The sequence below is a fragment of the Chiloscyllium plagiosum genome, unplaced genomic scaffold, assembly GCF_037043375.1.
Source record: "Chiloscyllium plagiosum isolate Xiang-an unplaced genomic scaffold, Cpla_swu_hap1 HiC_scaffold_36, whole genome shotgun sequence".
In the NCBI taxonomy this organism is placed as follows: Eukaryota; Metazoa; Chordata; class Chondrichthyes; order Orectolobiformes; family Hemiscylliidae; genus Chiloscyllium; species Chiloscyllium plagiosum.
The window spans coordinates 33,915,751-33,943,616 of NW_028270174.1; the positions used below are offsets into that span (position 1 = coordinate 33,915,751).

General features: G+C 40.5%; 1 protein-coding gene and 1 long non-coding RNA gene across 5 annotated transcripts in view; one reads left to right on the plus strand and one right to left on the minus strand.

Moving 5' to 3' along the window:
• Nucleotides 1–23,964, minus strand: part of intu (inturned planar cell polarity protein) — a 118,040-nt gene extending 94,076 nt beyond the window's left edge. For 2 of the 4 annotated variants that reach the window (XM_043674188.2, XM_043674186.2), the window contains exon 1: nucleotides 10,850–11,096. In XM_043674188.2, coding sequence (XP_043530123.1) covers nucleotides 10,850–11,001 — 152 coding nt within the window. In that variant the 5' untranslated portion in view covers nucleotides 11,002–11,096. Of the gene's footprint in view, nucleotides 1–10,205; nucleotides 10,389–10,849; nucleotides 11,097–23,177 lie in introns of those variants that run through there. The other 2 variants (XM_043674187.2, XM_087980090.1) reach the window with 2 other exon arrangements.
• LOC148139924 (uncharacterized) overlaps nucleotides 11,265–27,866 on the plus strand; it is a 200,257-nt gene continuing 183,655 nt past the window's right edge. The window contains exon 1 of the long non-coding RNA XR_015753341.1: nucleotides 11,265–11,435. This is a non-coding gene — a long non-coding RNA (uncharacterized LOC148139924). The remainder of the gene's footprint in view (nucleotides 11,436–27,866) is intronic.

A 27,866-nucleotide genomic window follows, 5' to 3' on the forward strand; every position in this document is an offset into this window, starting at 1 on the left:
TGCACCATCTAGAACAAGGCAGCTCATTTAATCAGCATCCTATCCACTACCTTCAATATTCCATTCTTTCACCACTGACACAGAGTGGCAACAGTGCGCACCATCTCCAAGATACAGTGAAATAACACACCAGGATTCTATAATAGGGTCTTCCAATCCAGAGATTTTTACAATCTAGGAGGACAAGATGGCATTGCATGGGAACATCACCATCTGCATGGTTTCCTTCCAAGTCACACACCATCGTGACTTGGAACTATATTGTTGATCCTTCATTATCATGGAGTCAAAATCCTTAAATATCTTTTCTAATAGCTCTGCGGGTGTCCCTATACCCCACTGTCTGCAGCAGTTTAAGGCAACAGCTGACCACCATTTTCTCCATCAATTAAGGCTGGGTAATAAATGCTGACCTAGCCAGAAATGCTCATATCCTCTTGTACAAATAAAGAAAAACATTCCTAGAAAGTGCCCACCACAGCACATAATGGCAGAGGCGTGTGTGTACCAATTAACAACGCACTGTAGGAACGCACCAAGCTTTCCTTGACAGCATTTTCCAAATTGGGTGATATCTAACACCAGAGAAAAAGGCAGAGTAAGTGCATGGAAGTAATACTATTTGCATGTTTGCCTCTAATTTATATGCTATCCAAACCTGAAACTGTATTGCCATTCTTTCACAGTCACGGAGCTAAAATATTGCAACTGTCTTCACACCAGCACTGTGGGTGCACTTACACCACACACAGTGCAACTGTTCAAGCCAGCATCTTCCCCATGGCAATGAAGTTTTTTTTAAAAAAAAAGACAGATTCAGACTTCCAGTTATTATCAAAAGAATTGCACCACACAAATTTCATGTTTTAAACAAAATATGTTTTACTGCAGCAAGATTAAACAAAATACGTATTACTAATTAAATGCGATATTTCATAAACACTTATTGCCTAAGACTGAGAATCTCAATGGTCGCTCCTCATATCACTTTTATTTTCACCCAAGAATTCTCCTAGTTTCCTGAAAGATTCTTTCAGGAGAAAGTGAGGTCTGCAGATGCTGGAGATCAGAGCTGAAAATGTGTTGCTGGAAAAGCGCAGCAGGTCAGGCAGCATCCAGGGAACAGGAGAATCGACGTTTCGGCACCTTTGTTAAGACCAAATTAGGGTGTGCCACAGCTCTCAGGAATTCATTTTCAGTATTCCTATTTTTCAAAGGTATGAGATTTCTTGGGATCCTTCCACAAGCATCAGGTCAAGCAACCCTCTAAGTCTTTTACAGCATCCCCACTTCTGAGTACACTCTAGCTCAAGCATGGGCCTCACTGCTTTCCAGCTCGGTAACTCCAAAAATCAGATTGCTTCTGATGGTCATTTGTCTCCAGACTCAGCTACTTCCAAGAATCCACTGCTTGCAACTTTCGCTGCCCGCTTCCAAACTATTCCAGTTCCAGACATTAACTGCCTATGTCTGTGAAAACAAACAAAACTATCCCCATGGCAACATGCCCACACTATGATATCCCAGATAGAGATTTAAAGTAATTACTGTTATCTTCCAAACCATCTTTTTGTTTCTGGGAAATACATGAATAATTTATGAATGCAACTGCAGACATCTATTTCCCACCAAGACTTAGAAAGCAGCCATTGTTTAAATGTTTTCCCACATCTAAGTCTGTGCTTATTAAATACACATAGGATACTCTGAATGCCAATCACTTTACGTCACTTTGCAGAACACCCCCCCCCCCGAAGCAAATGTTTGATTATCGTATTTTGACAAAACTTCAATCCCCAAACTAAAAGTTATATTCTTAGAACATTTCAATCATGAAATTAGATAGTTTTACAACAAATGCTCACATCCTATGACTGAAAAGATTTTCAGCATTCTGATATCAATTGAAGCAAAGGCAATCAGTAATTTCAAATGGAAATTATATGGACACTTGAGGTAAATCCATGCAAGGCTATGTGGTTGAAGCAGGAGAATGAAACTAATGGATAGAAAGTTGGCATGGACTCAAGCGGCTGAATGGTCTCATACTGTGCCATAATGATGCTGGCTGTACAAGTTTCAACTGCCATAATTTTCTCTAGTTTGGAAGATGCTTATAAATCCCCAGTTGTATATGTTGCAAGAAAGCCCAGTTATCAAGACCAAAAAAACAGGAGCAAGTGCCCAGATCTTTTGTTTTGAAATCTGCTTTCATAAGCGATGTCTGTAATGCAGCCAATTCATGCAAAATATACTGATTTCAGTTGCTTTCTTCCAAATTCTGTACCATTGTTTCAGATGTTCAAAGTGAAATGACTTGTAAATTCCATCTCATAAACTACTATTACTATTTCAATTTGGAATCAGGAAGATCAGAATTTCCACTAATTAACCTGTTAAACCTGCTCCCTTAACCCATCGGTGATTTGTAGTTCCAATGTCTCAATGGGTTAGAGGAGTCACAAGAATTAGCTTTCAGTAACAAAAATTCACTGGGCTAATCCATTATAACATTTCAAGAATATATAATGGAAAATTGCATTAAAAGAATGGAGAAGTAACAGGCTTCATATCTGCAGTATTCCATTCAAAATTATTTCAAGCAGATGTGGAGTAGACTTTTTAAAACCCTATGAACACTAATCCCCTGGAATTCAAATCAAAATAGTGCTTTGAAAAAAAAAACAAAGGTCTCATAGTAAACAGAACTTCAGTTTGTGTTTTTCCAATTATAATCAAGCATTCATCTGCTGGCTGGTTCAATAGATACACAAAAGTAAACCACTATCTATTGTGCATATCCCAAATTTGCAGCATTTGATAGATATATCCAATAGTTTTCTCTCATCCAACCTATCAAATCACCTTAAAAAATTACATTTATCAAACTTGATTTCCATTTCATTATTCTGTATTAACGCTGTCCATTCATAATACAATTTTCCAAATACCAGTTACCACATCCTTAATAAAAGATTAAAGCATTATTCATATTACTCATTTCAGGAGAATGATTTGCTTGCCTTTTTGCTCTCTTCCCTCTTTCTTGAATAGTTGGGTTACATCTGCATCTAATTTAATAGGATCATTATAAAATTTCAGGAATTTTGAAAGATGAAAACCAATGCAACAAATACCTCAGCTTTCATTTCTTCACTGTCACTGGATTAAACTCTTCACACTCCCTTCTGAACAGCACTGTGGGTGCACCTGCACCACACGGACTACAGTGGTTCAAAAAAGCAGCTAGTCACCTTTTTACCAAACCATTATTTCCCAGACCATACAGAACCTCATCACCACAGGAGATCTTCCACCTACAGCTTCCAACCTCATAGTCTGGGAACCCCACATCACCCAATTCTACCTCCTTCCTAAGATCCACAAGCCTGACCATCCTGGCCAATCCATTGTCTCAGCATGCTCCTGCCCCACCGAACTCATCTCTACCTACCTCGACACTGTTCTATCCCCCCAGGAACTCCCCACATACGTTTGAGACACCACCCACACCCTCCACTCCCTCCAAGACTTCAGTTTCCCTGGCTCCCAATGCCTCACTTTCACCATGGATATCCAATCCCTCTACACCTCCATGCGCCAAGATCAGGGCCTCCAAGCCCTCCATTTCTCCCTCTCCCGATGTCCCCAACAGCACCCTTCCACTGACACTCATTTGTTTGCTGAACTGGTCCTCACCCTCAACAATTTCTCCTTTGAATCCTCCCACTTCCTCCAGACCAAAGGGGTAGCCATGGGCACATGTATGGGCCCCAGCTATGCCTGTTGGCTACGTAGAACAGTCCATCTCCCGTAGTTACACCAGCACTATTCCCCACCTCTTCCTCCGCTACATTGATGACTGCATCGGCGCCACCTCATGCTCCCGCGAGGAGGTTGAGCAGTACATCAATTTCACCAACACATTCCACCCCGACCTTAAATTCACCTGGACCATCTCTGACATCTCCCTCCCCTTCCTGGACCTCTCCATCTCCATTAATGATGACTGACTTGACACTGACATTTTTTACAAATCCACCGACTCCCACAGCTACCTGGATTATACTTCTTTCCACCCTACCTCCTGCAAAAATGCCATCCCATATTCCCAATTCCTCCGCCGTATCTGCTCCCAGGAGAACCAGTTCCAATACAGAACATACCAGATGGCCTCCTTAAGAGACCGCAACTTCCCTTCCCACGTGGTTCAATGCCCTCCAATGCATCTCGCCCACATCCCGCACCTCCGTCCTCGAACCCCACCCTTCCAACCGTAACAAGGACAGTACCCCCCTGGTGCTCACCTTCCACCCTACCAAACTTTGCATAAACCGCATCATCCGCCGACATTTCCGCCACCTCCAAACGGACCCCACCACAAGGGATATATTTCCCTCCCCACCCCTTTTCATTTTCCGCAAAGACCATTCCCTCCGTGACCACCTGGTCGGGTCCACGCCTCCCAACAACCCACCCTCCCATCCTAGCACCTACCCCTGCGACCGCAGAAATTGCAAAACCTGCGGCCATACCTCCTCCCTCACCTCCATCCAAGGCCCCAAAAGGAGCCTTCCATATCCATCAATGTCATTTACTGTATCCAATGCAGTTTCCTCTACATTGGGGAGACTGGACGCCTCCTTGCAGAGCGCTGTAGGGAACATCTCCGGGAAACCCGCACCAATTGACTCCACCGTCCTGTGGCCCAACATTTCAACTCCCCCTCCCACTCTGCTGAGGACACGGAGGCCCTGGACTGTCTCCACCGCCGCTTCCTCACCACCCGACGTCTGGAGGAAAAATGCCTCATCTTCCGACTCGGAACACTTCAACCCCAGGGCATCAATGTGGACTTCACCAGTTTCCACATTTCCCCTCCCCCCACCTTACCCCAGTTCCAACCTTCCAGCTCAGCACTGTCCCCATGACCTGTCATACCTGCCTATCTTCCTTTCCACCTGTCCACTCCCTCCTCCTCTCTGACTTATCACCTTCATCCCCAATGCCATTCACCCATTGTATTTTTTGCTATTTTCTCCCCAACCCTATTCCCCTCTCATTTATCTCTCCAGCCTGCAGGCACCCTGCCTGTATTCCTGATGAAGGGCTTTTGCCCGAAACGTCGATTTTCCTGCTCCTTGGATGCTGCCTGACCTGCTGTGCTTTTCCAGCACCACTCTAATCCAGATTCGGGTTTCCAGCATCTCGTTTTTACCTTTTTTCCCCTAAGGCAATTCAGGATAGGAAACAAATGTTGATGTAGCCAGTGATACCCATATCCGCAATCAAATTTTTTTAAAAAGCCACTCCTTTTTAAAATGATACAACAACCTAGGGGGTTTGTCAAATTTTAATCCTATTGATTTCTCCAGTTTTATCTCTTCACTAATACTAAACTGTTCATTCCTTCCTTCTCACTCCCCTCTGCTTCAGGAATACTTAGAGTTAAAATATTTGCCATTTCCTTATTCACAACTATAAGTTTTCCTGCCATCTGTAGTAAACCCATATTATTTACGCTAACATTTTCTAATATACCTGCTAATTATAGTTTGTGAAACATTTCTCTGGATAAATTGATTATACTTTTTCCATTAATTACAAGTGACTACACTTTGAAAAAAAAACTCATTCGACGTCCTGAGCTTATGAAAGTCACTTCACAAACACAGAATTTCATTTTTAATCATGCCAAGTAGCAGCAGGAGAAATAAATTAAAAAGGGACTCACGAATCTGTCCAATGTATTCAATTAAAAAAAAAATATTATTTTCAGAAAGATCACCGTAGAGGTAGCAATGCAGTGATGAGGCAAAAGTGAAAATGTACCAGAAAATGCAGGAATTATATATTAATAACTTGCTATTCATTCTTAGCATTTATGATCCATACATCTCTCCAATACCGGTGTACTACCTACAAGGCAGAAGTCAGGAATGTAATGGAATATGTAAAACAAGAACAGAAAATGGTAGAAAACCTCAGCAGGCCTGGCAGCATCTGTGGCGAGAGAAATAAAGTTAATGTTTCAAGTCCGATATGACTCTTCATATTTCCAGCATACACAGTACTTTGCTTTTACCTTTGTCGTAAAATACTGCCCACCTGCTGAATGAGTACAGCCTCTACAACATTCAATAAGCTGGACACTTTATTGGCATCTCCACCTCATTCACCACCTTCATAAAGCACACTGAAGCATTATGTAACATATACAAAATGTATTACAGTATCTGACCAAAACTCCTTCAACAACACCTTATAAACTAGTGGCCATAACCCTGAGAAAGACAAGGGCAGCAGATGAGAATGCCACTACCTACAAGTTCTACTTCAAGGTCACACACCAAATAGACTTGGAGCTATAGTTCTTCTCTGTTACTGGGTCAAAGTCCTGGGCCTTCCTTCCTAATAACACAAGATTGTATCTCCACCCTAAGAACTTCAGCAGTTTAAGACAACAGCTCATTATCACCTTTAAGGGCAATTAGGGATAGGCAATAAATGCCAGATTAGTGACACCCACACTCCTTGAATGAATATAAAGAAAAGTGCAATTGATGTTTACATTCTCCTAAATAAATAGTTTGTTTTCAAAGAGAAGCACTGTAAACACAGTGAACGATGCTTAGGAAATGTACCCCTGCACAATGTACTGATCTGGAAAAAGCAGTTACTTTTTGCAAACATAGTACGATGAAACAGGGCTAGGTCATGTATCACCTTGAGCCTGTTATGTATCACAATTACTGGAATGCAGGAGTCTATTTGGCCCATTGTGCCCTGGTCATCTCCCTGCAAAAAGCAAGTCTCCTAATCATATTCACCTATACTATTCCTGAAATCCAGTACTCTTTCTATTTAGGTACCTCTTCAATTCCCTTTTACAAGCCTTTACCACTCACTCATGCAATGCATGCCAGAGTCTAACCATTTGCAATATAAAACAATAACTACTCCTCACGTCTTCCACAAATGACTTTAAATCTGTCAAAAAAAACAAAGCAACTGTGGATGGTGCAAACCTGAAACAAAAACAGAAATTGCCAGAAAAGTTCAGGTCTGGCAGCATGGGTGCAAAGAAATCTAATCGAGTGACCCTTCCAAAGAAAATCTTAATTTGGGGTACTGATTATTGGCCAAGTTCTTCTTCCTCTATTCTGTTTACACTCACAATTTTCCATATCACTGTCAGGTTCCACCCTCAGAATAACCCAGATAACTGTAGTTTCACATCTCTGAAACCTCCCATTAAATCTTTTCTCCAAAGCTTTCATATCCTTCCTAAAGTGCAGTATTGATAATCAGATAGAATACTTTGGCTGAGGCCAAAGCAGCCTTTTATAAAAATGTTTATCATTGTAGGTTTTGTGACGATGCTGTTCCTTTAACAAGTTTAGGTTGTCCTTGTTTTTTTTTCCTTCAGGAGGTCGTAAAAATACAGATTCCGAAAAGTCTGAGTTTGGATGAGTTTATATTAGCTGACAGACACTGCCTCAGGCAGAAGGCTTTCAAGTTAAAAATAGCCTGTATAATGAAAAGGCGGTGGGGTGGCCAGTTCTTCCAGCTCAGCTTTTCTCTGTTTTTTTTTCTTCGTCTTCATGTGAAAAAAAGCTGGGCCCAGGCTCGCTCTCTCTGACTCCTATCCTGTAAGAACTTGTGTTTGATTTTATTTTTTGTGCCAAGGGGTGTTTATGGGATTGTTGCAAGTATTTTGAAACAGCACCATCAAGTTTGGATAGTCTGTTGGGTTTTTGGATAGGATAGGTTTTTCGGTATTCTGTTTTCTGTTCTTTGTGTTTCATTCAGCAATCTTGTAAATAAACTCTGTTTTGTTTAAAACTAAGTGGTTTGACCAGCTGATTCCCTCCTGGAGTACCCACTTTACACCTGCTTAAAACAACTAGCAAAGTTAGGGTCTGGGGTACCGTCTTGAAATGTTTTGAGGGGTCTGGCTTGGTCCATAACATTTTGTTTTAGTTATCATGGTGTCAATTTATAAACAGCAGAATGCCTTACCTCACCACATTCTCAACCACCACTTTTCCTACATCCCTGGTGACAAACGTACTTTTATTTTGTATTGCATCTATTGTTATTTCTAATAAAATGGATCATTTCACACTTTGCTGAATTAAATTTCATCTGCCACATGCCATTTCACCATATTATGTCCTATTGAAGTCTATCATTATTCTTCCTACAGTTCAAAGTACTCCCATGTATTTAGTATTCATCGACCTGGACCCAATATACCAACCACTACAGCGGACAGCTGAAACTGACAACCGGAAGCGGCAGGGACAGACCACTATAAACACCGGAGGAAACATCAAAGAAGGGCTTCGCAGGAGGCTCCCAAGCACTGATGATGTCGCCTAGCCAGGGGACAAAACGTTTGCAACAAAAACTTCCAGCTCCTTTTTGCTTTAGATAACGCATAAATTCTTGTGATATAAACGGTGGACAATTATCATTAACAAGTTATTCTGGATAACCAAATCTCACAAAGATCTCCCTCAGTCTTTCAGTGATTTTTCTCTGAAGATGTCATCTTCATGATGACTACGCCATTTAAGTAAAAACAATGACTGCAGATCTGGAAACCAGAGTCCAGATTAGAGTGGTGCTGGAAAAGCACAGCAGTTCAGGCAGCATCCGAGGAGCAGTAAAATCGACGTTTCGGGCAAAAGCCTTTCATCAGGTAGACAGGCAGAGAGCCTGAAGGGTGGAGAGATAAATGAGAGATTTAGCATGTGCGTCAACCACTGTGTAAACATTCCCCCTTCAGACAGGTCTAGTATAGTCCATATGGATTCTGTATGGGTGTAATGGAGTTAGATTGCAAACTTTTGCACAAATAGCACATTTTCCCACCTTCACCTCAAATTTGGAGCAGAGTCCACCAAAAACAGCTTTTGCCTATCTCCTTCACTTTGACAATGCCAGGTGAGGGAAAAGGACGTCATGTATTTATGCCAAGAATGTTTCTCTGTCTTTCTTCAGTATTTTGGTTGGGATTTCCAAGATACAAGAACCTAAAAATTCATCTTCCAATAAAAATTAACAGCCTAATTGTTCTTGATGAGTGCCATTCTGTGTGTCAGGTAGGCATTTGCACAACCAGGCATAGATAGACTTGACTGTACTGAAGAGTTCCCACAAGTCAATGCTGCCGGCAAGTTTCTGGATTTCCTGGTCTCTTTCCACCCACTACCCAATTTTTGTTGTATCTGTCTTCATTTGTATGTAGATTGGTTTTCTTTCCTTCAGGTTTTAGTGGTGATCCCAAATCGAAAATACCTTGCACTTACAATTTACTATTCTACAAATCACTTGCTCTGGTCATTTTTGTCAAACACGTTTTTGTATTTCTGGCGCAGAAACCTAGAGGCTTCTCACAAGTTCTGCTTACAATAAATTTTACATCAGATAAAGTGCTGTGGACATTCTGTGGTTTCTGTTCATTGAGTATCACTGGTATAAACTGATTCGATATCTCAAGCTCAATATCACAATATTACCTTCTGTTGATCTTCTGTCATTTTACCCCTCAACAAATTCATTCACTTTACTCCATACAATTTGGGTTTCATCCCTTACCCAAATCTAAAATCTTAGCTATGATTTTGAAACCAAGAAAGTGAGAGGTTAATCTTGATAATGAGCAACTGATGAACGTTCATCCACTGTTCAGCTATTAACTAAACCTGACCCTTTACCTACTAAATCTAGGAGCACAAGAGACTATTTAATATGAGTGGGAAATTAAACTCCAAGAACCCATTTTTACCAGACTAATGGTTAGTGGTCAAATTGTCCAGCAAATTGTGTAACTGTGCATTGCAAACTGACTGCAAATTTCTAAAAACTCTGCACTTTCAAGCTCGGACATTCCCTGCATCGTTAAGTCTCCGTCAAAGCTTTATATTTTGTGGAAACAGGAACTCGCTAACAACTTCTATTTGGTAATTCCGCGATTAGATTACCACCATGAACAAATATTTTATTAGGACGCAAGATTTACCAGAAGACACTCACTGTACCACGATATCCATTACAAACATCATTCGCATTGTGCTTCTACATTTCTAGATAAGATATTACCACTGAAATCAGCGAATATAAATTGCGATGTCGGGTAATGTTGTAATCTAGCAAAATCACTGGCCAAATATTTATCATAATTATGTCAGACCTACCTAACTTTGTGTAACTATAGATTGCAGCAATGCAATTGCAAGTAGCAGAACTATATTAGGAACGTGCACCGTGTCCACCGAAGTTTGTGAAAAGACTCTTGTCAATCTCCACCTCAGACAGCAGTCTATCTTCCTGAAGTTAAAAATCACATTCCTGAAGAAGGGCTTATGCCCGAAACGTCGATTCTCCTGTTCCTTGGATGCTGCCTGACCTGCTGCGCTTTTCCAGCAACACGTTTTCAGCTCTGATCTCCAGCATCTGCAGCCCTCACTTTCTCCCCGTTAAAAATCACAACACCAGGTTATAGTCCAACAGGTTTAATTGGAAGCACAGTAGCTTTCGGAGTGACGCTCCTTCATCAGATGGTTGTGGAGGGCTCGATCGTAACACAGAATTTATAGCTACAAATTCTGTGTTACGATCGAGCCCTCCACAATCACCTGATGAAAGAGCGTCGCCCCGAAAGCTAGTGTGCTTCCACTTAAACCTGTTGGACTATAACCTGGTGTTGTGTGATTTTTAACTTTGTACACCCCAGTCCAACACCGGCATCTCCAAATCATATCTTCCTGAATGCTGACAGTATTGTCACGCTCCGGCTGACGTGCAACCAGCTACCGCCATGCTTCAACTTTGAACTTACAGCGAGGAGCACGAGTCCGTGTCGGTGGTGAGCTCAGCGGACGACGTTGACTCCGCGTCGCCCTCACTTTCCGGCCTCGCATCCTCCAGGGAACCAGGCGTCTCGTAACTCCGCTCCCCGGTGCCACCGACACCAGTGATTCGGGAAGACATCCCGTCACTTTGACGGAAACTCTGCCGTCCCCCGGCAGAAAACAGCCCGTCGGTAAAGGCACTTGCCTCAGCCCGCCGCCATGTTGTGAAACATCCGGGCTTTCAGGCCCGCCACGTGTCCGGCAGTCTCCTGCCATGATTGGCTGCAGCTCCGTAGCCATAGAAACGAGAGAAGCTGTTAAAGCGGGGCGAATGTCACCAGTAAATCCTCGGATCATTCATCAGAGAAACAGGCCCTTCTGCCCAATGTTTTGTTGAATCGATGAGCTTTAACCACTGAAAACTTACGCTATCACTCTTAGTCGTGAGCACGGAAAACGTTTATCAAAACTCAAACGGAGGTCAGCTTTTCTAAAATAATTATCTTTGACACAGGCATGATCCAAACCCCTAGTACTCGCCTCAGACAACAGTGCGCGTCAACAATAAACACGGTAGGATTTTTATTCAGAAACGTCTGAGATATCTCAGACATTACTACACCTCAAGGCCTTTATTTATTTAAACAAACAATTAAGTATTGACGGGAGACTATTTGGTATTGGACGAACGCCAACCTGTGCGGTGTATCTTAAGGCTTGAACAGATTCAGTTACAAAATTGAGCAGAAGTATTATGTGGATTATTTTGCTGACTCCAAAATCACATTGGAATTTAGTCTGCATTTACACTGTTATCTTTGGGCCAGCAGGGATATAAATCCCCTCTGATTAACATTACATGTGGTTGTAATATTAGACATCTTTAGGATATGTAGATAGCATTGTAAACCTGGTGAATAGACTTGCTATTTAGGATACAGATTTAGAGGATACTAATGTACACATGATATCAATGTAGTTAATGACATCATATTAGCTCCAAAAAGTGCCCTGGATATATACAAATTCTGTCTCCATTCATATCTATTTACAATAATATCACTGGAAATTTGCAGTCATAGCCATAAAATTTTCATATGTTTTATGCACACTTTTGTTTCAACTTGCTGACATTTTGCATTTTTATACTATATGCACACTTATCATAGATTCCCCACAAAGTAGAAGGAGGCCATTTGACCCATCAAGTTTGCATTAACTTCTCAGCAGCATCCCATCCTATCCCCGTCAACCCACTTTTATCATGGTTAATCCACCTAACCTGCACATTCCTGGAAACTACAGGGCAATTTAGCATGGCAAATCCATCTAATCTGCACATCTTTGGACTGTGAGAGGAAACTGAATGATCAAATTGCTTACCAAAATAGATTGACTAGCATATATTTTGTTACATTTATGCATAAATATCTAGATTACATTTTTGTCACTTCAAGTTCCACATGTTCTCAAAAATTCTTTGTGGCACTTTCATGACATATGATCCGCAGCCATGCAGTTATGGTAATTGCTTAATAGTGCAAATTAATGACCTTAAATCTCATTATGGAAAGTAATGAAAAAGTAATACTCAATAAATCTAGTCAGGCATTAATTAAAAAGATTGTGGAAGCTGCCAAAATGTTGTAAATCTGAATTGATATAGCAGAGTCCAGCTGTCGGAACTGCAGGGCCAATTGGCAAAATTACTCTTGAAACTGGTCAAATTACTCAGGAACAGTGAATAATGGGAAACCAATCAGAAAAAAGTTACCACTATCCATGGAACTGATATCTTTTGAAAGAAATTGCTCCTCCCATGTTTGCTGTGATAGACTCATTATGCAGAAGGAGAACATCCTGTGAGTGGAGGAGCAGCAAGAAGGTGAGTAGTGGCTGTGAACAAAACTAGTGAACCTTGGATGGGGCGTGTCAGTCTGCTGAGTAAGGTTGGGGGACTACCAATCTTCCAGACAGAATGAATCTGTCAGGCAAGGTCCAAGGAAGAACAGATCTATTGCCAGACAATGTAAGTCCTGGGTGGCTAGAAAGGGGAAGGAGAAGAACTAAATGACTGCCAAAGCAGTAGAGTTGGAGAGGAGAAATCAGTGGCTGTAATTGGGAGATGGGTGGAAGATGAAGAGGAGCCAATGGCCGCAATGCAGGGGAGAAGCAAATGACTAAAAAGAGGGAGAGAGGCTGCCAAGGGGAGCCTGTCAACAAATCAATATCTAGCTGACTGGGAATCAGGAAAATTCAAAGTCATTTGAAATGGACTATTCTGCCCACAATGTTGTGTCGAACATGATGCTGAATCAAACTAATCCCTTCTGCCTGCCCTTGGTCCACATTCCTCCATCCCATGCATAGTAAGGAATTCCGTGCAAATTACAAGTTTATTTACTGAACAAAACTTTTATTGCTAATATGCTATTATTGTCATGTGCCAGTTTAATTACTGCGGTATCTATGAAATTTTAGCTTTTTTTGTGTGCCATGGCTCTAAGTTAATTGGAAAATTGATTGTTATTGAGAATATCGATGAAGTCTTTCAGTTCTGATTTTGAGAGTCCAAATAAGCGATATGTAAACACAAATACTGAAGATCATGTTTCTATGGGATTGCATCTCACATAATGAAAAGTTAGTGAGAATGAAAACGTAGCCTTGAAAGTCAAAAAATGTAGTCCATGACATATCTCAAGAAGAGTCTGCAAAGAAAAAAATATTACCACTGCTAATATCCTTCTGGAAAGGCATCTACTTTCTCTACATAATCATCTCTACCCATGAATCTTAATACTCTACTCCCAACTAGAGATGTGCAATACTTGTATCCCAGGAACAAACACAGTATAAATAATTAACTCAAATTTAATATTTAAACACAAATCACAACTGAACTGGCAAGGACTGTACCACTGTAAATGTCAGGCAAAAATAAACAACATTACCTCATGATATTCATAAAATGCCATGATGCAAAAATGGGCAATCAGCAACATCTGCTGGTATAGAAAGAAAATGTGACCTAATCAAATTCTTTTCTCAAAAGGTCCTCCTTTACCTCATTAGTTATTTTTTTCAGAGATATAAAATAAAAAAAGAAAATATATATATGATTATATTTGAAATGAAAATTACAGAATGCCTGGTTATAATCTTCCAAGCCTCCTGTATAAAAGTAAAGTAATTATAATCCTACTAGACTGTATGGCTCTCTCATTAGAGCTAGATGATTGGAGGTGCTTAACCTGATGGTCACTAAGCTTTAGGCAAGAAGAACTATTAAGAAGCACAGTCCTTCATGATAACCCTAGCTGGTGCAGGGATCAAACCAACTGCCCAGGCACTGAGCTAACTGACACTCTGGTCCTACTTGTATGTGGAAGTGATGTCAAATGACTGGAGGATTGAAAATTTTTCTTGTCATGTAAACTGAGATATTTATATATGTTTTAATATCACTTCTTGTACGTTTGCATTTTTAGTTTCTCAGTTAGAACATAGAACAGTACAGCACAGGAGGGGCCTTTTGGCCCTCGATGTTGTGCTGGCCTTTTATCCTACTCTAAGATCAGACTAACCTACATACCCTTCATTTTACTATCTTCCATTTGCCTATCCAAGAGTCACTTAAATGTCCCTAATGTATCTGACTCTACTACGACTGCTAGCAGCGCATTCCATGCACCCACTACTCTCTGTGTAAAGAACAGACCTCTGACATCTCGCCTAAACCTTCTTCCAATTACCTTAAAATTATGACCCCTCATGATAGACATTTACACAATAGGAAAAAGTCACTGACTATCCATTCCTCTCAACATCTTGTACACCTTTATCAAGTCACCACTCATCTTTCTTTCCTCCAATGAGAAAAAGCCTAGCTCCCTCAACCTTTCTTCATAAGACATGCCCTCCAGTCCAGGTAGCATCCTAGTAAATCTCCTCTGCACCCTCTCTAAAGCTTCCACATCCTTCCTATAATGAGGTGACCGGAACTGAACACAATAACCAGGGCTATATAGAACTGCAGCATAACCTTGTGGCTCTTAAACTCAATTCCCCTGCTAATGAAAGCCAACACACCATACGCCTTCTTAACAACCCTATCAACTTGAGTGGCAACCTTGAGGGATCTATGGATGTGGACCCCAAGATCCCTCAGTTCCTCCACACCAAGAATCCTGCCTTTAAACCTGTATTCTGCATTCAAATTCAGCCTTCCAAAGTGAATGATTTCACATTTTTGCAGGTTGAAATTCATCTGCCACTTAACAGCCCAGCTCTGCATCCTGTCAATGTCCTGTTGCAACCTACAACAGCTCTCCACACTATCCACATCTCCACCAACCGTCATGTCATCGGCAAACTTACTACCTCATCTTTCCACTTCTTCATCCAAGTCAATTATAAAAATCACAAACAGCAGATGTCCCAGAACTGATCTCTGTGGAACACCACTGGTCTCCAAGCTCCAGTCAGAATACTTTCCATCTACCACCACCCTCTGTCTTCCATGGGCCAGCCAATTCTGTATCCAGATAGACAGGTTTCCCTGTATCCCATGCCTCCTGAATGAGCCTACCATGGAGAACCTTATCAAATGCCTTCTTAAAATCCATGTATACAACATCCCCAGCTCTACCTTCATCAACATGTGTCACATCCTTAAAGAATTCAGTAAAGTTTGAACTACATAAGGATAGATAAATCCTCTGGGCCAGATGGCTATACCCTAGGTTAATACGGGAAGCAAGGGAAGAGATTGCTGCGCCTTTGGTGATGTATTCTCACTCTCCACTGGAGTAGTACCAGATGATTGGAGGGTGGCAAAAGTCATTCCCTTGTTCAAGGATAACCCTGGGAATTACAGACCAGTCAGTCTTATGTCAGTGGTGGGCAAAGTACTGGAGAGGATTCTGATTAACAGGATTTATAATCACTTGGAAAACGATAGTTTGATTAGAGATAGTCAGTATAGCTTTGTGATGAATGACCTGCATCTGGTACTATTCCAGTGGTCAGTGAGGATACATCGCCAAGAATGCAACAATCTCTTCCCTTACTTCCTGTAGTAACCTAGGGTATTGCCTGTCTGGCCCATAGGATTTATCTATCCTTATGTTGTTCAAAATTTTAAGCACATCCTCCTTCCTAACATCAACCTGTTCTAGCATATCAGTCTGTTTCATGCCATCTTCAGAAATGTCAGTGTCCCTCTCAGTAGTGAATACTGAAGCAAAGTATTCATTAAGGACCTCCCCTACCTCCTCCGACTCCAGGCACAAATTCCCTCCACTATCTCTGATTGGCTCTACCCTTACTCTGGCCATTCTCATATAAGTGTAGAACACCTTAGTGTTTTCCTTAATCCCCCTTCTAGCTCTCCTAAGTCCATTCTTCTGTTCCTTCCCGGCTGCCTTGTAACACTCTAAAGCCCTGTCTGATCCTTGCCTCCTCAACCTTAAGCTTCCTTCTTCCTCTTGACTAGATGTTCCATATTCCTTGTCACCCAAAGTTCTTTCAACCCACCATCCCTTCCTTGCTTCAGTGGGACAAACCTGTCCAGCAGTATCAGCAAGTGCTTCCTAAACAACTTCCACATTTCGTTGTGCATTTCCCTGAGAGCATCTGTTCTCAATCTAGGCGTCTCACTTCCTTCCTAATAGCTTGTAATTCCCCATTGTAACATGCAGATTTTCTGTGTGCCTGAAGTTAATAATTACCATGTAAATATTTCTATAGCCTTTCTTTTAAAACCGTTTTTTGAGGTCTAGATTTAGAAGTTTTTTTGAGCACTGCTAATTGATTTAGGTTTACTTCAAGCTTTATTAAAGATTTCTAGGACTTATTGTTTTAAAGCTTACAGAGGGAGGTTTATTTTCTACAAAGCAAAGTTCCTTGGCTGAAGATGGCTGTATAGACTAGTGCCTCTGAGAAGAGATGAATATGATAAACTAGATTACCTTAGAGTGAAGTGTTGGGATAAAACCCTGAAGAGATAAAGTTGAGTAGAGTCATAGAGATATACAGCACAGAAACCCTTTGGTCCAACTCGTCCATGCAGACCAGATATCTTAACCTAATCTATAAGACCATAAGACATAGGAGCAGAAGTAAGGCCATTCGGCCCATCGAGTCCACTCCGCCATTCAATCATGGCTGATGGGCATTTCAACTTCACTTACCCGCATTCTCCCCGTAGCCCTTAATTCCTTGTGACATCAAGAATTTATCAATCTCTGCCTTGAAGACATTTAGTGTCCCAGCCTCCACTGCACTTTACGGCAATGAATTCCACAGGCCCACCACTCTCTGGCTGAAGAAATGTCTCCGCATTTCTGTTCTGAATTTACCCCCTCTAATTCTAAGGCTGTGTCCATGGGTCCTAGTCTCCTAATCCTCCACGGGTCTCCACGGGTCCTAATCTAGTCCCATTTGCCAGCATTTGTCCCATATCCCTCTAAACCTTCTCTATTCATATTAACATCCATTTGCCTTTTAAATGTTGTAATTGTACCAGCCTCCAACACTTATTCTGGCAGCTCATTCCGAACATGCACCACCCTCTGTGTGAAAAAGTTGACCCTAAGATCCCTTTTAAAACTTCCCACTCTCAACTTAAACCTATGTCTTCTAGATTTGGACTCCCCCACTCTGGGGAAAACAGTACATTTATGTTTAGGAAGAAGTTGTCTGTATTGACAGTCTATGTGTCAAAATTACATGTGATTTAAACCTACTGAAATATTAGAGACAGTAATTCTGGTGTGAGTAGTGTTTTGGGACATTGCATTTGGCAGTTTTCAGTACTATACAAAAGCCGTTGTTTCTTTTTCAAATTATAAAGGAATGTTTTGGGATTAATGACATTATATTTTTGATGTAGGTTCTTTTCTTTAGTTAATTAACTTGATTTATTGTTAAAGTAAAATCTGCAGCACTCTCTGCTTATATTTCAGCAAGAGACTAATTTGTTAAAACCATAAATCAAAATATGATCTATCAAGCCAGATTTCAGTCTAGGATCTGACTTGTCCAGTAATAACATCAGCTGGGACTCTAACTTACTTTTGCCTTAAAAGAAAATAATGACAAACCTGGTAACTATAGGCCAGTTAGCCTAACATCAGTAGTGGGAAAATGTTTAAAGACAGTAAACTAGACAAAGTTAGTTTGCACATAAAAGATGTGATAATAAATAAGCTAGTATTGGTATTTAAAAGACAAATCATGTTTAACCAACTTGATCAAATTTATTAATTGCACAATGGAGTGGGTTGATTTTGCAGAATCACAGGATCGTTACAGTGCAGAGAGAGGCAATTCATCCGATCATGTCTGAGTGGCTCTTTGAATGATTAATTCATTTAATTGATTCTCCTGCCTTCTCTTTATAACCCTCTTCAGATAATAGCCTAATTCCTGTTTGAATGCTTCAGTTAAATTTGTCTCCAGCTCACTTTCAGGCAGTGCATTTCAGATCTTAACCACTCACTGCATTTCTCATATTGCTTTTGTTTTCTTTTTGCCAATCCTTTCTATCTCCTCCAGATTCAAATTTGAAAATTTATCAAATCTCCTTTCATTCTTCTTTTTTACAGGGAAAACAGTCATAACTTCTCCAATCTATTTTCCTAACTGATGTTCCTGAGCCCTTGAATCATTCCCAAAAATCCTTTCCACACTCTCTTAAATGCCTTTACATCCTTCCTAAAAGATGGCACCCACATCTTCCCGACTCTCAACTGAGGCTAAGTCAGCTTCCTGTACAATTTTAACATAACCTCCTGCTCTTGTACTTCGTGCCCCTATAAATAAAGTATACAATGTCCTCGGGTTTATTAACTGAAATTCAATAATTTGAAAATAGAATTATATAAATACTAGAAGGGGAAAGATTTGCAGAGCTATAAGGGACATGAGCAGGGGAATGGGTGTAATTGAAGTTAATTTTTTTCCAAAATACCTAGCATAGCAACAATGGATTGAATTGCCATCTTCTGTTCTGTATCATTTTCTGATTCTACTTCTTGCCCTCGCTATCAGACACTCAATCTGAATAGATGGAATGTAAAGAAAATACCCTCTGCTCATGTTACTGATGGAGATTTAGTATATTAATCTTGTCTGTGTAAATGGCTTTCTGCTGTATCTTGTTCAACAAGTTGATTCCCATTTTGGTGAAAAAAGTACTTTTGTCCTTACTGCTTAAGTATCTGTGAGTACATCAGCCTATTTAAGTTTATCCAATATATCAATACATTGAAATGCATATTGTATATCAACTCACAATAATATTTTTAGTGTTATTACCTATATTGTGTTACTGTCAAATAATTTTGTCTTCACGGCAATACAATGTATGATAATGAGTTAATTTGTGTCTCCATCAGTAACATTTACATTCTATCAATTCAGATTAGGTGTCCAATAGTAAGAGACAAGAAATAGAATCAGAAAATGTTAAAGAACAGAAGATGGCCATCCAATCCATTGTTACTGTATTGATTATTTCAAATTATTATCTTCACTTGCTTCCACTTCCCTGCCGTCTTAAAATAATGATAATTGACACAGAATATGAGGACAGTTACTCTACGTTTAATGAAAAGCAGATGTACAAAAGACAAATTTTAGAAATTAAAAAGAAGCTACCATTGATGCTGAAAATCTGAAATAAAAACAGAGAAAGAATTGCAGAAAATTACTCTGGCCCTCTCTATTCTCTACTACTATTACCACACCTTATGCATTTTGTTCTACAGCATCTCTAATATTTCCCTAAATGTCACTGCTGGTCATTTGCTCTTATCTACCTTTTACTAAAGTATAAACCCATCACTTTTCCAGTTCTGTCTTCAGTCCTGAAGTCATCATATTGAACTTGAAGTGTTAACTGTTTCTCCTCACGGTTGCTGCCAGACCTGCTGAGTTTGTCCAGCACCTTCTGCTTTTTCTTCAAATTTAGAAATCCCTGGGACTATCTTAGAACTTTCTAAAGTTCACACATAGTGAGCTGTCCTATCAATATGCTGTGAACATTAAAAATCTCATAAGTACATGCGTTCCAAATAATGTTACTCTGCAATAAAAGACAGGTTGAGTGAGAGTGATTCACATTGTATCACCGGTTCATGCCACTCGGAAATGGGCTGGAGACAGGCAACCAATGTGTGCACAAAACGTGGCCACATAAACAATAATTTCAATAAAAGACCAGTTGATTTGTTCTTTCTGCTGAAGGAAGCAATGTTGAAAAGGTAGCAGAACTCCCTTTTCCCTTTGTATCAATGCCATTGAATCTAATCTGCCTACCTGAGCAAGCAACTAGGACCTCATTTCATCTAAAGGACAGCCTGTTAGATACAACAGGACTTTCCAAAGACAGCACTGAAGTGCTAGCTTTTTCACGTACTCTAGAGCTGAAATACAAAATATTCCAGACTCGCTGAAAAAAATCAACATCCTATTCCAAAGCCCAAAACTTGGGCAATTTTTTTCCCAATTGCATAAAGTACCAAACTAGACAATGTTTCCTAAGTAAAAGGCAATGCATCCCTCGATTTTTGTTTGCATAGGAACCTGCCCGAAGCATCAACATTATTAGGGATAGCAATCTAATAAGGGCTAAGATTAAAGTGATGCTGGAAAAGCACAGCAGGTCAGGTAGCATCCCAGGAGCGGGAAAATCGAGGTTTTGGGCAAAAGCCACATATTTAATAAGGGCGACTAACCTCAATTGTTAAAAAGCCTAAATATCATTCCAAATTTCATAGTCTACTCCTTCAATATTATAAACATTAATTTCACACTTTAGATTCTGTAATCAGCTTTTCATCAATTTGATCAGCTAGACAATATAGCACATAATTTCATCAGGTAAATCCTTTGTTAACCAGCATAATGACCCACAATGCAGAGGAATTCACCTTGTCCGAGGTAATACCATACTATGACCAAGACACCTTTTATTGCATCATGTACCTCTCAATAATGATCAAGTTTCAAATGGATGTAATGATTGAACCTAAAAAAAACAAATCAAATTACTTATTCAAAAGTAATGTTTTAATATGAAAATGTAAAATATATATAAGTCCGTCAGAATCTGACAGGAAACGGTCGAACGGAACTGAGTGCACTACGATTGTTCATATCATTCAAAACAAAATGTTTATAACATTACTAAAATTACAAATACTACAAATATTACTGTTTAAGGCAAGGATATAATGATCACTAACAAAGAACTAACAAAGGCCCTTTTATTTTAACATGAACTCCAATGGTCAAGCATTTATGGGATCTTTACAAAAGTGCCAAATGAACAAAATGGGAAAAGACATTTCTCCCGAGTGTAAATGTGCGCAGAACAATTTGTTACTTGATTCAAGTGGACACATCATCATCATGGATCCGAGGAAAAGCGCCAAAATATGGAAACGTTGATCTTAATATAACCCACTTAGCACCCCGCAAAGAAAATTTGAAATGTTCACCTGCCCTAGAATTCATTGAATCAAAATATACACGTTTCTATCGTATACGCCAATTATGGAGTCCCAACTTCACAACCCGAAACATCCTTGTAAGATCTGTTAGTATATTTTGACCTCGATTTTCTACAAGAAAAATGATTCAAACTTAACGTAAAAGATTTCAAATCAAACACTCAAATTGTCCCAAACGCAGCGAGACTCTCTCACCGAAAGGCCACTAGTTTTTCACTCGGTTTCATTTACTTTTTGTGCTCAGAAAAGTTTTGATGGACAAGTGGTATTGTTTAGAACACACAAGTTCCTAAATTCTCAAGAATACATCGTTTAGTCAGGAACGGTAAAGGAGAGATTTCAATCACAGAATCATAGAATTGCTAGCCCCATCCATCTGCTCCTTCACCGTAGCTCTGCAATTCTCTCTTCAGGCACTTTCCTAATTCCGTTTTTCGAAAACCACGATTATATCTGCCTCCACCTCATTTTCAGGCTGTATATGCCAGATCCCAAACACTATATATATATATATATATATATATATATAAAGACTTTTGTCTTTTGCCAATCTCATTAGTGCATGCTTTTTGGTTTGGACCTTGATGCCAATGGAAATAGTTCCTCTCCATTTACTCTGACTCGACCCCTGATGACTCGAACACTTCCATTAATTCCTTTAACCTTTTCCAAGGAGGCCAACTCCAATTCTGTAATAATGGAATCATCCTCTAAATCTTTTGGGCACTCTCTAAGTAAAGTCTTTCGCATCTAAGTTAGACAATAGTGTACCGAAAACAATGTTTCGACAGAACCAGAGACTTCTTGTTGGAAAAAAAGTTGAATCATGAAAACTCTTAAAACATCTAAACTCAATTGTTGGTCAGCAAATGCACGGCGTGGAAGAAAAAAGTGAAAAAGAAACATGATTATTTTAATCCCATGATTATTTTAACTGAAGCTGGGTGAGTCGTTTGCACTTGGTCAGACACTTGCTTCCAAAGGAAGAAAGCAAATAATGCTGCATCATGTGCCATGTTTTATAAACCTTGTAAACGTTACAGTTACACTGGTTTTAGCCTTGAAGTTGACATTCTTTATGAAACTGCCTTATGCTGTTAGATGAGATTAGGACAGGCAAATTTGGGATTTCAGATTCTTAAATTTGTTCAGTTCAGATTCATAAATGTAGCCCAACTTCCTCCTTGGGCTGTTAGACAGAGACATTATTGTTGACACACAATTGGATTGACTTGAGAGTTGGCAGTAAAAGATCACTACAACAAAGCAGTACGACCTGTTACTTAAAGAAAAACAGACTTATCACCCACTGCGTTTTGTGTAATTTCGCTTACATTGCATTTGTGCTCCAGGCACACACTGTATTGCATTTGACATCAGAATATTAAACTAAAGCAGAACTGATCTCAATTAAGTAAGCTGTCATATTTCTGCAGAGCGGGATATATTTTGGTTTATTGCGGAATTTAAAAGAAATCTCCAAGACACGTGAAATTTATCAACTGCAGTTTGTTGTATTGCCCCCAGCGTGGTTTTTCCTAAGGGCACGTTCAATAGATTTCTAGGGAATTTCAGAAACGTAAAATCCATTAAGCAAATGTTCTTGGAAATGAATTGATCGGCAATTTAATATTTAAGGCTAACGTAACTACATTGTTAGATTTATTTTACCCCAAAACCTACTCCGTCGTGACGTAACCTTCAAATGATGTTTTAGAAAATCGTGGAAAACTGATACCGGTTTAGTCTCCGGCATAAATCATTTCTATTAGATGTTACTCTTTATTATGCTTACCTGTGAACAATGATACTCTGAACTGAATCCAATTCATCCAGACTTCTGGCAGGTCTTGTAATACTGTATCTCCCACCAACATTGAACATTATTCGCTTCAGATCATTTTTTAGTTGAAGTTTTGGGTTCCAAAGCGTCACGTTAACAGTACGTAGCTCCCACCACTGGTTTGGATTGTACTATTTTGCAATGAGCGGAAGAGAATACCTGATTTTCAAATTCCAGATTTACAACTTGCCGAGTTTGTAGCTTTAGCACATTCCAGCCGAGCTGTCCCGTTTGTCTTCTAAACATTCAGTGGCGATAATCTTATCCTAGAGAACCTATCACGAGCGTTTTTCTTAGTCTCACTTATTCAAGCGAATAAACGCTTTCTCTAGCCTGAGTGAGGTAAAAGTTCAACTGCCAATCACCAAAGGACACAGCTCCCCAAAGTGCTTTGAAGATTTAGCCCGAGAAAGCATTAATCCTTGCAAATACAGTTCTTGAAAGCTCGCGAAATGTGGGAGAAATATTCGCCTTCACTTTCCAAATACAAAGGAGCAGGTGGGAAACGCAAGCAAATCCCACTCACCCGACCACATCCCCGAGGGTCGAAATGCCCGACCAGGATTTCTCGAGGTCTGTTTCTGCCTCATTAGCATTCAACAATACCGACACAGAAATGCTTAATTAAATGGTTATAATCAATGTTTTTTCTCTGTTGAAAGTTAGCTACTAAAAAGATAAAGCAACGACATAATGAAGATATAAACTGCACCTAATATATAATTCAGACACGATTACCCCACGCCAGTTGTTTATAATGCAGATAGCAGCCGACATCATGATGCCTGCTTATTTGAATGATGTTGTCATGTAGCCATCGCCTAACCACACTGTTGATTGGCTGACATATGAGTAGTGGGGCCCTGAAAATATATTGTAATAGCGGAGAATGATGTTACATTGCCCTCTATGTTGGAGAGGTGTAAATAAAGTTCTTCAATTACGCTGCCTGCACTAGTCCTACTTCGTGCGGTGCAGGGCCCAAAATTGTAACTGCCTTCGCAAGTTAAAATTGTCTGGCTCTCCTAAAAGAGCTGTATTGCAGCTGGAGCTGACAGTTGAGCAGAAAGTGAATTCGATTCGGGGAGTAGAGCCAGGAGGGTTCGAACCCCAGGCAATTCACAATGTGTAGGAAGGATGACGAAACCCATTTCCTAGTGTCCAACACACTAGAGGGAAACAGTCAAAAAGGATATCAAGAAGATTTTCTTTCTCAAAAGTGTTCAGAAGGTGAGGGAAGAGGGGGAGGGTGCAATCCTCCAGAAAGGTTTACAGACTAACTCCTGCTGTAGACTTTGGGTGAAGGTTAGGAGGGGTACGGCCAAAGGATTTTCAAGAATTGAAAAGGCAAACCTCACCTTTTGCTTTGAGGGCTTTCAAGGAAAATGTCTGGTCAAGGGTTCATTCCATGCAGCAGAAGGAGACATACTTGTGTTCTTCCAGGAGGCAGACAGAAAAAAAACCTCTTGTGATTAGCAGTTTGAAAGATGATGGTGGCTCAGTAACATTATCTCAATCGTACATTTTGAGGAATTAACAAATCATTTTATGTCAGATTGTATGACAATAAGCTAATAGACAGGAGGCCTCCCACGTTCCTGTCCTCTATCATGGAGATCTTAGGTGGCATACATTAAAGAGTAGGTTAAACCACTAACTGTCTATCAGCTTACAAAGGCCCTCAAGTCCTCAGGGAACAGTAAATCACACAGAATGGCTAGCTTATCAGCAGAGTTGTATTGGATCAGCCAGGACCTGCTGGTGGCGTTTGTGAGTATGCTTCTGGTTGACACTAGGTGTAATCCATGAGGAAGGACAGTATCACTCATACCTACACTTGGAAGTGCAAGAATGAAGAAATTAGAAATTGGCAACCAATAACACTGCTGAATGTGGACTGTCAAGATTATTGCCTACCGGATCAAGTCTGCTCTGGAGTTGACAATTAACGCTGACTGGACTTACACCATACCTGGCAGGAAAGACCTCTGAAAACCTCACATTACTGGGGAATATGATTGCCTATGGGTAGGACAGGGGACCGGACACCTGAAACATCAGCTGGATTAGAAGCAGACCTTTGACAGAATTTTGCTCACCTGCATCATAGATGTGCTATCTAAAGTGAGATTTGGGGAGAGAATTTACATCTGAATACAACAACTTTGTAGAAACATTAGTACTGCAGTTTCAAGCAATGGTTGGCTTCTCTTTGTGCATTACATAAATTCTTTTGCTAAATCCATCAGGAAGGAGGTGGCCTTGTAGAGGTGATAATCCCAGGCACCAGAGGTCTGCAGTGCAAAACCTGCCTGTACTTTGCCAATGTTACTATCTTTTACTTAGATTTGCTCTCGGTGCATTTACAGTCAGTTCCAACTCGCCTTGAGAGCTCAGGTAAATTAAGGCGTGACTGAGACCATGCTCTTTGACAAATGATCGATCATGCCTTTATCACCTTCACTATCAGATTAGATTACCTGAAAACATTGGGAGTATGGTTTAGAGGGATGGGGCCATGCACTAAAAGCAGGTGGTACTTATCACAAAGTTCAGATAGAAACTGGACTTGTGGAAGTGCACTCCCTCAACATTGTAAATAAGAATGGTCATCTAATGTAAGGTACTCTTGATGTTGTGGTTCATGGCACAAGTTTGGACAATTTTCAAAGTTTGTGCTGCAGCAGTCACCTACCATATCTAGAACTCAAAGATGGATCATTTCCACATGGATGCCAGCTGAGTTCAGCTGTGGTGATGAGGCATTCTGCCAAATGACTTTAACAGTCTGCTCAAGGAACCATCAGACAGCAAAAACTGTCTCCTTTTCCCATAAGGCCTTGAGGAAGGCATTTGCTGACCACTCCTTAATGGATCTGTGGTCAAAGGTGTTTTTCAAAATACTCATTTCCATGAGGGACAGGTGATATGATGTGGTCCTACTACTGCTGTGGGACATGGCCAGATCCATCTTTTGTGCAGAATTTCCAAAAGGCTTTTAATAACGTTCTGGCTAATAGGATGAGAGCCCATGGTATTGCAGATAATATATTAGCGTGGATAGAAGATAGTCCAACTATTTGAAGACAATGAGTCGAATAAAGGGGCTTTTTTTCAGGATGGCAACCTTTAACTACTGGAATGCTTCAGGGATCAGTGCTGAGGTCACAATTTGTGAACAAATGAACAAGGAACATGTGTAATTCACTTGGTCCTTTGAGCCTTGTCCACCATTCAATAAAATCATGGCTGATCTAATTTTAACCTCAACTCTGTAGTCCCGCATATCCCCAATAATCTTGCATTCCTTTTGTAATTAAGAATCTATTCATCTGTGCCTTAAAAATATTCAAAGATTCTGTATCCAGTGCCTTTCATGGAAGGGAATTTCAAAGACTCACAAGTCTCTAAGAGAAAAAAAATGTTTCTTCATGAGTATTTCTTGGGCGGCACGGTGGCACAGTGGTTAGCACTGCTGCCTCACAGCGCCAGAGACCCAGGTTCAATTCCCGCCTCAGGCGACTGACTGTGTGGAGTTTGCACGTTCTCCCCGTGTCTGCGTGGGTTTCCTCCGGGTGCTCCGGTTTCCTCCCACAGTCCAAAGATGCGCAGGGTCAGGTGAATTGGCCATACTAAATTGCCCGTAGTGTTAGGTAAGGGGTAAATGTAGGGGTATGGGTGGGTTTCGCTTCGGTGGGTCGGTGTGGACTTGTTGGGCCGAAGGGCCTGTTTCCACACTGTAATCTAATCTAATCTAATCTAATCTATTTTTAAACTGTAATCCCTAGTTCGAGATTCTCGAGGGTTAACAAACAACAAAGAGCAAAGAAAATTTACAGCCCTTGAACAGGCCCTTTGGCCCTCCAAGCCTGAGCCGATTCAAATCTACTGTCTAAACCTGTTGCCCAATTCCTAAGTACCTGCTCCCCACCTACTCATGCATCTGTCTAGATGCATCTTAAATGAATCTACCATGCCTGCCTCTACCACCTCTGCTGGCAACACGTTCCAGATGCCCACCATCCTCTGTGTGAAGTATTGCCCCCTTAAACTGTTCAACTGTCACCTTGAAAGCATGACCTCGTTATTGAAACCTTCACCATGGGAAAAAGCTTGTCTCTATCCATCCTGTCTATACACTTCATGATTTTGTAAACCTCAATCAGGTCCCCCTCAATCTCCTTTTTTCTAGTAAAAACAAACCTAACCTACTCAACCTCTCTTCATAGCTAGCACCTTCCATACCAGGCATCAGCCTCGTAAACCTTCTCTGCACCCTCTCCAAAGCGTCCACATCCTTTTGGTAATGTAGCGACCAGAACTGTACACAGTATTCTAAATGCAGCTGAACCAATGTCTTGCACAATTTTAACATGACTTGCCAGCTCTTATACTCAATACCGTCCAATGAAGGCAAGCATACTATATGCCTTCTTGACCACACCTGTGCAGCCACCTTCAGGGTACAATGGACCTTCACTCCCCGATCTCTCTGCCCATCAACATTTCCCAAGGCTCTTCCATTCATTGTATAATTTGCTCCAAAATTAGACTTGCCTAAATGCATCACCTCACATTTGTCTGGATTGAACTCCAGGATTCATGAGAGGAAAATGTCCTTTCAACATCCACCTGGTCAAG